Source organism: Panonychus citri, unplaced genomic scaffold (genome assembly GCF_014898815.1).
Source record: "Panonychus citri isolate SS breed McGregor unplaced genomic scaffold, ASM1489881v1 Contig00011, whole genome shotgun sequence".
NCBI classification, from domain to species: domain Eukaryota; kingdom Metazoa; phylum Arthropoda; class Arachnida; order Trombidiformes; family Tetranychidae; genus Panonychus; species Panonychus citri.
In genome coordinates this window covers 1,093,397-1,104,413 of record NW_026515416.1, presented here as the reverse complement: position 1 = coordinate 1,104,413, position 11,017 = coordinate 1,093,397, and the positions used below count along the sequence as shown (strand labels likewise).

Here is an 11,017-nt window from a genome sequence, read left to right as displayed (position 1 = left end):
TAATCAATTGAATTTTCCAAAGTGCAACATAATTTTATTGGTTAACAATTAATTACTTAGTTTTACATGAATACAATTGAATTTAAATATTATAACAGTTTATCAAATCCAACGAGAGTGAGAGAGAGAGCTGATTAACTAACAATTAACTATCAACACTAAGAAGTAATCAAGAATATTAAATCAAATTGTTGAGTTTTTCATTGATTCAATAAGATTTGTATTGTTAGCGATCAAGTTTTTCATGTTATTTTGAGCGGCCATTGATCTGGACATTTGCATGAGTACAACTGAATAGGTCAAGATGGTTCCAGTAATGGTCAAGATGAAGGGTCGATCTAGAACAAAACATTTCCATCCCGTTAATTGGGCGATCGGGTGGCTCATCTTAGCGATCATCAATTTAGCCTGATAAAGAACGGTCAAGTTTTTCATGTCCGCTTTGCTGCTAATCGGTGGGCAAGCGGAAGTAAAATCTCACATTGAAGGGAAACATCAGCAGCGGTCAATGAGATGACGACAAAAATGACCAGATAGTTAATAATGTCCAGTGTAGCATTACTCACCCAACTAAACGAAAATGAAAACAAAGAAATGAACAAAAGTTTATCAAAAAATTTTCGAGGCAAAATTTGTGTACCAAGAAACTTGAATACTGACCTTGGGTCAGTAGCGATACAAATGATTCCAATTTTAATGCAAAGGTTAAGGAAAATTGTTGATATCCAGATGAAAGCTTTTAGGGTGAAATTTTTGTCCACTCCATGGACAAGGTCAGTTAATTGGGTGTGTAATTTGTTGACCTTGTTAACATCGGCTCCGGTCATCGTGTCCTGTTCACCAAGATTGGCCACCATTGCATTATAAGCTCGAGCCGTTTTACCCAACAATAGGCACGAAGCAACGTAAAAGGATTTAAGAAAAATCTCCGCCGACAAAGTTATACCAATATGAGCGATCCAAACAAAGGCCATTACGAATCTCATCACGATGGCGTTTACATGTCCGACCTAAGGGATAGATTAAATTGTTGGTGATCGAAAGGCTCGTGATTGATTTGAAATAATTACCCTGAATCCATAAAAATAATAGTCCATAAACTTTTGGACTCCCATTGTTGCCGTTGACCACGAAGTGAACCCAAGAACCATAATCAGATAGGCCCAACTAGCGATGACCAGTAGATTGATCGGAGTTTTAAGCTCCATTAGACTGACCCCTCCTTCACTGAAGGGGAAAAGTCCAACTTGTTTAATTGATCGAACCGATTCCAAGTATTTTATGAAGAAAAGGTCAAATGTCACGGCCGTTGCTCCAGTTCTAATGACCATGGATGCGTTTTCCAAGAAAATTGTGAAATCTAAAAGTTTCGTCAATCGAAAAATAATCTTACCTCCAATTTTCCAATTAAGGTGATAATATTTTCGATCAAGTGTCAACTCACCTGAGTACTGATAATAAGTGAATAACCAGTTGACCACATTGTGAACGGCGTAAACGTGAAGGTAAACAAAAACGACCCACGATTGAGGGTTAAGCCGATCGAAAAATTTACTCTGCGCTTTTGGCCATAAGCCGATAATCTTCATGGACCAGATTAAATTTTTAAGAACAAAAAGTGTCCCCGAACCTTCAGTATCCGTCATATTATTTGGGTCAACATCTTCAATCGATAAAATGTCACTTTGTCCACCGCCATGTCCAACAAAATGTCCACCCGGAAAAACCTTATTACCGTTTTCACCATTTTCACCAAAATGACGAGCAATCAAAGAGGAACAGGAAACAATACTCAACTTCCGTTCGCTAGGTTTGGGTGTAGGACATCGAGTCGACGATTTAACCTGACGACGATCAATCCCATTAGAATCCATAGTAATCAAACAATTAAACTCAAAATCAAATCATTCATTGATAACTAACCTTCAACATCCAGGTAACTAAATCAATGAACAAAAAAACAACAATTGTTCACATTTCAACCTTAACAATTGAAAAATGATAAGTAAACACAAATCAAAATCAATATGATTAACTAATTCATCATGAGAATCTCAATCAAACAATTAACCTAAACAAATATACACACACAGAGATATTGATATAAACAATATTATCCAACATTCAATTCATTATTAACTATTTGAAATCAATAAAGTTGATAAATATTTCCATTTAACTAAATGATTAATAATAAAGTGTGAGAAAATTAATCAAAATTAATTGCGAGAAAAAAATTAACAATAACAATCAATTTAATTAGGTTTATATGTTGCAAAAATCCTTCTCTTTCATGTGAAGTCTCTGGTAGTATAGTGGTCAGTATCCTCGCCTGTCACGCGAGAGACCGGGGTTCGATTCCCCGCCAGAGAGATTTACTTTTTCAACTTTTTTCTTTTCCAAATCAAATTTCAACCAATCCAACTTTCTCTTAATTGTTTATTTTTTAATTGTCTCTTAATCAGTGAATGTAAAATTGAGGAGAAATTTTTTTTCGATAATGTCAAGATACAATATTTTATTTTCAAATTTTTAATCAAGCAACTCAAAAAAAAAGAAATTAATTGTTTATGATTTTTTTTTCTCGTTTGTTGATTGAAGAGTTGATTTAATCGTCGATTTAAATTTTGTTTTGATTTAGTCTCTTGTTTATCTTAAGATTTGTTTTTTTTTATCCATAAATGTAATAAGAAATTTTTTGTTGATTTTTTGGATTTACGTTTTTTTCCTATTCTTTTTTGTTGTTGTTGTTGTTGTTGTTTAAATTTGTTTGTTCTTTTGAATTTACTTTTTTTTTTGTTGATTTGATTACTTATTGTCATCAAATCAATGATTTTTAACAGGTAATTGTTTCAACGTTTTGATTCAAATCATTTTCATCGACTTCATATCCTTGGTTATCTACTGTTCCATCGGGATTATTACGTAAATCTGGTGGTGGTACAATGGGTAAGGCGTTTTTAGGCCTTCGTTGGGGTAATTGTCGGGGGCTAACTTGTTGAGTCATTGTATCGTAGTAAGTGACACCTCCGCGATACATTTCAGGAGCTGGTGGCGGTGGTGGAGGTGGAGGGGGAGCTATTGTGAATTGGGCTGCAGTTTGTGGAGGTGGAGGTGGATATTGTGGATAACCGGGTGGATAGGTTGGCAAGTAAGTAGCTGCTGGTGGACCAGGGATCACAGGGGGCATAGTACCTGCTCCGGCTGCTGCAGGGTTTGCAGCGACTGCGGCAGCGGCGACCGCTTGAGCCATGAACCTTGGTTCAGGAGCTGTGGGTGGTGGAGCGGTTGGAGGTGGAATAAAACGAGGGGCAATTTGTGAAAGGAAACGGGTCGCATTTGAAGCTCCTTCAATATTGGTTGAGGGTATGAAACCAAATGATGATTGTGGTGACCGATTGTCAATGTAATAACTGGCTGGGGGTTGTGGTGGTGGTGGTGCTGCCTGTGGATTGGCACCGGTTGCTGCCTCATAGTATTGAACATTGGTTGACTGTCTTGGATGATTCAAATTTAAATGTTGAGAAGTAGATGGATATTGAGTTGAATTTGATTGATGTACATCTCGTGTTGATTGTTGCTGATTTGGTGAGGGTTGAGGTTGTTGTTTAAGTTGTTGATGTTGTGACAAAGGTTCTGACTGTTGCTGTTGAGCTTGATGTTGGCGTAATGATGAGTATCGTTTAGGTTTGGATAAATTATTTGAATCATTTACCTCTGAAGATGATAATCGATTGTTACCTTTGTCAATTAGTGTTAATTTATTCAGACCACCTGAGATGTCATTTTGATTATCATTAAATTGACTCTCATAATGTCTATCGTCAAGATAACTTCGCCCTCCTCTCTGATCTGAATCTCCACGTCGATCACGATCATCTGGACCATGATGATTACCTCGATATTCTCTCTCTTTATTAACATTGTAACGATTTCTTCTTTGTTGCTGTTCCATATTATTTCCACTACTATTACCACCATCTTCATAATCATCAGTCAAATGACTTGTTTTAGTTATCGGTCGACCAACTTCACTTCTAAAATCCCGTTCACCGGTTGGTCTTGTTCGTCCTCTATTATTCCTATGGATTGACAGATCTTTTTTAATATTATTCGATGGCTCTGGATGATGACTTCCGCTTCCTTTGGTTAATGGTCGCCTATTAAAGTAACGTGAGTTTTCAAAAGTTTGAGTTTTAACGATCTCGATCTTGGGATTTGTCTCGGAAAGATTAAATGATCGGTGTTTATTGTCAAAAGATTCGGGTACCCTTAAGGGTTCCGTTTTGTAATCTAATGAGCTTTCAACTCCTCGAATAGTTTCTCTAGCATCTGAATGCTTTGGTCGTGATTTACTCCAAGCATTGGGTTGATTTGTGTCTCCTGTTGCACTTGATTGTTGCTGATGATGTAATTGTTGATTATGATGCTGTTGTCTCATCATCATTTTATCTTTACTGTTTTGTGGAAGTTCAGGAAAATCATTTTCAAAGAAATTTTTTTGATTTCTTCTAACATCTCCACCTCCAACTCCAGCTAATCTTTCATTTTTGTTATTAATAAACTCTCTTAGATCTTTAGAGGGCCCGGGGCTCATATTATTATTGGAACTATTTCTCCTACGATCTCGATTACGATCATTATCACGTTGTTGTTGTTGACCACGTAAATCTCTTGTATCTCGTGAATCTCTTGTGTCTCGCGAATCTCTTGTGTCTCTTTCACGTTGTGGTCTTTTACGATCACTTCCTTCCATTGCTATTGATTTAGATTCAGTACGTCGTTGTTGTTGTTGTGGTTGTGCTAGTGGTTGTTGTTGACCTTTAGCACCACTTCTATTATTATCGATGGGCTTTTCACTGGCATCTTTTGTGATAAAAGGTCTATTTGGCTCTTTCTCCCTTTTCGGGTTATCATTAGCTTCAGGTTTGGCCTTTTCTCGAGCTGGGGCCTCATTAGGTTTGGAATAAGCACCTTCATCTTTCCAACTTCGAGTGTATCTATTTGGACCTCGACCATATCGACGGCGTCTTCTTGCTTTGGGTGGACCATCTTCACTTCTTATATCATAACCATAGGTAGAAACAATTTCGTCTCTAGGTTTGGGCCTCTGTTCATCATCATCAAACATATCATGACCCCATTTAGCATCATCGGACCAAAGCTTTTTAGCTTTTCTTATTTCAACCACAGGATTTTCCGGTTTCTTTTCAACTGAAACTTCAGCCTTTTCTGGTTCTTTTTCTTCGTCTTCTTCTTCATCATCAGTTCCTAAACGATCATCATGTTCATAGAAAGCACCTCTCTTTGGTATATATTGAGGATTTCTTCTGTCTTCATCATCATCCAATTCTTTATTAGCTTGTTTGGAAAGATCAGAATTTTCCTGTAACATAAAACAAAGGAGAAATCCAAAATATTACCAACAAAAGTTAAAGAGAAATATAAATTTTAAAATTCTTACCTGATCATCTTCAGCTTCATTTTCATCTTCGATAGATTCACCATCATCTCCATCTTCATTTTCTTCATCTTCATGTTCTTCGTCCTCATCTTCGTTTTCCTCTTTTTCAATTTCTCCACCTTCTACTTCTTCTTCATTATCATCCTCATCATCATCATCACCCAAATTGACTTGAGTCTTATCCATCACATTATCATCATTTTGATCAATATCATCATTAGTATCCTTATCATCTTTGGCTTTTAAAATGGCTTCATCTTTTTCGCTTGTCTCTTTTTCTTTATCAGTAGCATTAACATCAGTATCAACAATACAAGAAGAAGAAGCTACGGCAACAACATCATGTTTCTCGTCTGCTGGTTTTTCACTTTTCTTCACAGTTTTAACATCTTTACCAGAATCTTTCTTCTGCTGATGAATGGGTGATGAAACAGGTGATTTAACTTTCTTTGAGACAATTTCATTACCATCTTCATCGTGTTCACCAAGAGCCTCAACATACTCTTCGTCTGACAAATCCTCATCTTCAATCAAACTTTCACCGCCCGCCAATTCCGTCTCAGAAAACTCTTTTTCCATGGTTTCCGTTTGACTCATATTCTTAATTTAAAAAAAAAGAAGAAGACACAAAGTCAGAGACACAGAGAAAGAGAGAGACACACACACAGACTCAAAGAAAGAGAGACAGTGAGAGCTATAAAAAAAATCGAGAGACAAAGATGAAGAGCTAAAGAGCCAAATGAAACAGCACCAAACAATAAAAGAATGAGATACACAAACGATCAGTTGAGATCAAAAAAGAAATAATTTAACAGATTCAATAAAATACAAATGGAACAGAAAAATTAAATTAGATAAACACAAAGAGCAAGCGAATAGAAAAAAAAACAACATTAGAAATGAAAACAAACCCAAATTCGATTAATCGAAAATCGAAAACATCGATACATCGAAAAAGAGAGAGACCGAGAGAGAGAAAAGGTGATGACGTTTTTTCTCTGTCTGTGGCCATTTTGGTTGAGAGAAATTCCTTTCAAGTTAATTCACTTTTCTAATGTGACAAGTTAATTGTTTTGATTTTCTATTAATTTTTCTTCTTCTCATTTTTTGTTCTAATTTTTTCTCATACATTTGATTGGTTTTATTGTTTCTTGGTTTCTTTTTGATACTTTTTGCTTTTTCGTGGTTCTGTTTGTTTGGTGGTTTCCTTTTTTTTTTATTCTGTTGTTTAACTTTTTTTTTTCTTCTTCTACTTGTGTCGGTTAAGTGTTCAAACGGGTGATATGGATAACTTAGTTGAGTTAATCACCCAATGGAATCTTAATAGAGTTCCTCTTTTTAATATTAGTTTACCTGATTCAAATGGTGAATTTTGTGGTGTCATGAGATTTTGTTTTCAAGATGATGGTCAAAGAGTTGCAACCAAGTGTGTACAGGTTGCATCTACTGCTACTACCAATGATGTTATTCGTACGTTAATTGATAAATTTAGGGCTGATATTAGGATGCTTTCTATACCTGAATATGGTCTTTATGAGGTACATGAGAATGGTGAGGAGAGAAAACTTGATGCCAATGAATGTCCTCTCTTGGTTCAACTTAATTGGAATGCTGATGATAGGGAAGGACGATTTTTGATGAAAAAAATTGATGGTGGTGATTCGGCTCTTCCTCCAACTGATTTAAAAGCTTCCTTTTTGTCGAGAAAACTTTCCAAAAGAGAGAAAAAAGAGAAAAAAAAGAAAGAGGAAAAAGAGAAAGAGAAAGGTCAAGCAGGTAAAGACACTTTAGCCCAAACGTTGTACAATGAATTACCAGAAACCTGTTTCACCCGATCAATTTCTAACCCGGAAGCAGTGATGAAACGTCGCCGAAAACAAAAATTAGAACAAAAACTTCAACAATTACAAGAAAATGGACCAGATTCCGGTGGTACTCTGAGAATTTTCGGTGAATGTTTAAATAAAGAAGTTCCTTATAAAACTTTACTTCTTTCAACCAAAGATAATGCTGCTTTTGTTGTTGAACAGATATTGGACAAATACCGAGATATTTACCCGAAATCTGCCGAAAAGAATAATCGAGAAGAAACACCCAAGCAAGTTGAACCTGCTCGTGACTATTGTTTAGTTCTAATAATCGATCCTACCAACTCACCAACAGCTGACAATAATATAATTCAGTATATTTTAAATGACGATGATTGTCCACTTGCAATTAAGCAACATCATGATCCTGCAAAAGGTCAACTTACTTTCCATTTACAAAAGAGACCTGAAGGACTTCAGCCACAATTAACACCACAACCACAGCCACAGCAACAATTTATTTCTCCACCACCATCACAACTTAAACCTCAACAGAATCGACAATTACCACCACAGCCACAGCCCCAATCACAGTCACAATTAACACCCCAACCACAAATGCAATTACCACCACAGTTACCACCTCAATCCCAAAATCAACCTCAAATTCCGCCACAATTACCACCTCAATTATCACCAAAATTACCACCACAACTACCACCACAATTGCCACCACAATTGCCACCACAGTTGCCGCCACAATTACCACCGCAAATGCCACAACAAATGCAATTACCACAACAGCCTTTACCACCAACACCTCAACACTCCCAACCTTACATGTCTCAAGTGCCTCCTTCTTACCATCACTCTTTAATTAATATTAATCAAGGAATTTATGGTAATTTACCAGGAATTGCAATGCATAATAAATACATGATGAGCGAATCCTCTCTTCCATCACCCTCACCAACACCCATACCAATGCCAATACGAAATGCACCAGTAGAAGCTCCTGTCATAATAAGATTAAACAAAATCGGACACAGTTTAGGGTTATCTATTGTCGCTGCCCGAAGCTTAAGGACTGGACGTGTTGGCATTTTTATCAAATCAATTGTAAAGGGAGGAACAGCTGATATCGTAAGTATTTTTCTACTTCTTTACTTATCCTCTTAAATTATTTACTTATTAACTTATCTTTTATTTTAAACTCTTTCCTTATAATTAGGATGGTCGCCTACAGCCTGGAGATCAATTGTTATCAGTAGATAATAAATCTCTTATTGATGTTCCTCAAGAAGTAGCTGCCAATTTAATTACTCAAACTGATATGTCAGTTACTTTGGTTGTAGCCAAACAAGCTGCATACACGAATGGACTTTCACCTTTTTTAACCGATTCCCCTCAGCACAGAGTGCTTAACAATGCCACACCAGTGTCACATTTACATCAATCTCATCCACTTCAATCTCACCCACAACAAGTTCATTCACAACAAATTCACCCACAGCAAATTCACCAGCAAATCCATCCTCAAGTTCATCCACAACAAATTCATCCGCAACAAATTCACCAGCAAATTCATCAACAAATTCATCCGCACCAAATTCATCAACAACTTCATCCACAACAAATTCAACCAATGAGAATTCCTTACAATGGTCCTTCATTACCGCCAACGCCAACACCAACAAGTTACCATCATCAACAGCAACTACTTGTTAACAATAATTTTAATCAACCATCACCACCACCTCGGGTGATGAAACCAGCAACAAGTAATCCTACAATTAATAACACAAAAATGAATAACAACACAACAAATTCAACTATCCCTAAAAATAATACAATTAAACGTGAAAGTTATACACCTTCACCCTCACCCAGTTTCACACTTAAAGATATGATTAAAGTGCTCGAAATGGATGATGAAAATGATGAGAATAATCAAAACAAAAATTACAATCCAAATGTTATTGGTGCTCATGAAGTTTACAAGGATCCTCGGGAGAAAATAGAAGCTGAAAAGATGAAGAATCAGCCAATCAAAGCTGTCATCCAAGGACCCGAAAAGTTGACATTTAAAGAAAAGATGAAACTATTTACAGAGGAATCAAAACAACAATCAAAATAATCTCAACCCAATTACCATCACTTAAATTTTATTTTGAATATTTACATGAGAAGAAAAAAGAAAATTTATTTATCAGAGGAAACCTTAATCTCTAGTTGTTACCTGGATTCTTTAAATTGGATTTCATTTTTGGTTCCGTTTTCGTTTACAATCCTAATGGAGATTATCAAGATAATAAGACAGAACACAAAAATTATTAGTGAAAACCAAATTATCTTAAGTGCTTGTCGATTATGAGAAGATGGAATTTTTATGTTTAAGAGGATTAGATAGTGAAGAAAGAGAGTCAAGGAGAAATTCTTGTGCTCTCTCTCCTCTCTCTCTCTCTCTCTCTCACCACAACCTTTGACATCTCATCAATCTTTTTGACGCAAAATTTTATAAATGGTTGATTTAACTATGGATTCTTTATGTTTCACAAAACCAAACAATTGTTAATTTTACTGAATTAACCATCATGAAGTACATATTTATGTTTGATACTTATGAGGAAAAATCTCTGTCTTTCTAATTTACCTCTTTCTCTTCAATCTTACCTGATTATCCTATTGATTGTAAATTGTCTTTATCATCATCATCACCATCATCCGAATCCTAAAGACACATGAAACTTGAATCTCTCTTTCATTCCAGGAATTGTAAGTTAATCTACTAATCATTTGTTTCCACAACGAGTGTGACGCCTGTTAAAACTGTGACACGTTTGTTTGTTTTTTTTCATAATTTTCCTGAACAAAAACCCATTCCTGGTAAATCCGTCCGATATTATTACACAAAAGGAATGATTTAAAATGGCCCAGGTCATTTTCGGCAGCGTCTAATGCATATGTTATCCTGCGAGAGCGGGTTAATAAGAAATTATTGTCTTCTATTGTTTTCTTGTTTACACATTTACACCACATAACAATTATTGTCCGCTCGTTAAAAATGTTTATCAATATTTGATAATTTAGACTTCTAATTGTGTATCGAATCTAACAAACCAATTCACACTTAATGATCCAAGTTAATTGTTTATATATACAAAGTTGTCATGAAAATGTCATGTAACTAATCATTTAAATTGGTTCATACTTTTTTTTTCTCACTCTTTTTCTAACAATCTCTTTAAAATAAACATTATCTTCAACTAATTGTTACTATTAACTGATTAATATCATTACGATTGTGAGAAAGTTGTTTTTCTGGTAAATCTTCATTCAATTGATCAACTTTTAATCTCTTCAAATCAACTTACAATTAACCGTGAAAATTAAAATTAGAGAGAAACAAATTTTCTGGTTAACTAACCAGAACTGGTTAGTTGATTTCTGGTTAACCGGTTAATTGTAAATCTCATGAAACCGGAACTCTGGTCATTATTTTGGTGATTCATGATGATGATTAATTTTTGATGATGTTTATTGTTAACAATATACAATCAAGGAAACGATTAAATTACTACTAGCAATTAATTGTTAAAGAGAGAGAGGAAAAGTTAATTCTAATCATCAGAATTGATCGTTGTAAATATTATCTTTTACTATTGTAAACCAATAGTAGATTGAGTTTTCTTTGTAACAATTAACTTGATTGTGATTAAAAAAAACTTTCAAAATCTTTCCCATG

At 35.3% G+C, this 11,017-nt stretch overlaps 3 protein-coding genes and 1 non-coding gene across 4 annotated transcripts; 2 read left to right on the top strand and 2 right to left on the bottom strand.

Annotated features, from left to right (window-relative positions):
• Positions 1 to 12: 12 nt before the first annotated feature.
• Positions 13 to 2,276, bottom strand: LOC128390231 (uncharacterized). The gene is given in 5 exon segments (XM_053349922.1): positions 13 to 446; positions 449 to 570; positions 661 to 1,010; positions 1,071 to 1,360; positions 1,445 to 2,276. Coding segments are annotated over 5 exon segments (1,455 nt in total). The 5' UTR covers positions 1,875 to 2,276; the 3' UTR covers positions 13 to 183.
• Positions 2,277 to 2,301: 25 nt separating this feature from the next.
• Positions 2,302 to 2,373, top strand: Trnad-guc (transfer RNA aspartic acid (anticodon GUC)). The gene has a single exon. It is a non-coding gene; the product is annotated as a tRNA-Asp (tRNA).
• A 114-nt stretch (positions 2,374 to 2,487) lies between these two features.
• On the bottom strand, positions 2,488 to 6,345 carry LOC128390157 (protein CASC3-like). The gene is made up of 2 exons (XM_053349839.1): positions 5,465 to 6,345; positions 2,488 to 5,386 (listed from the first exon to the last, which is right to left on the bottom strand). The coding sequence occupies exons 1-2, from the start codon at positions 6,059 to 6,061 to the stop codon at positions 2,837 to 2,839; spliced, it is 3,147 nt and encodes a 1,048-aa protein (XP_053205814.1). The 5' UTR covers positions 6,062 to 6,345; the 3' UTR covers positions 2,488 to 2,836.
• A 134-nt stretch (positions 6,346 to 6,479) lies between these two features.
• Positions 6,480 to 10,542, top strand: LOC128390176 (bromodomain-containing protein 4-like). The gene is made up of 2 exons (XM_053349858.1): positions 6,480 to 8,415; positions 8,504 to 10,542. Exons 1-2 carry the CDS (start codon positions 6,748 to 6,750, stop codon positions 9,407 to 9,409), a joined length of 2,574 nt encoding a protein of 857 aa, XP_053205833.1. The 5' UTR covers positions 6,480 to 6,747; the 3' UTR covers positions 9,410 to 10,542.
• Positions 10,543 to 11,017: the final 475 nt, after the last annotated feature.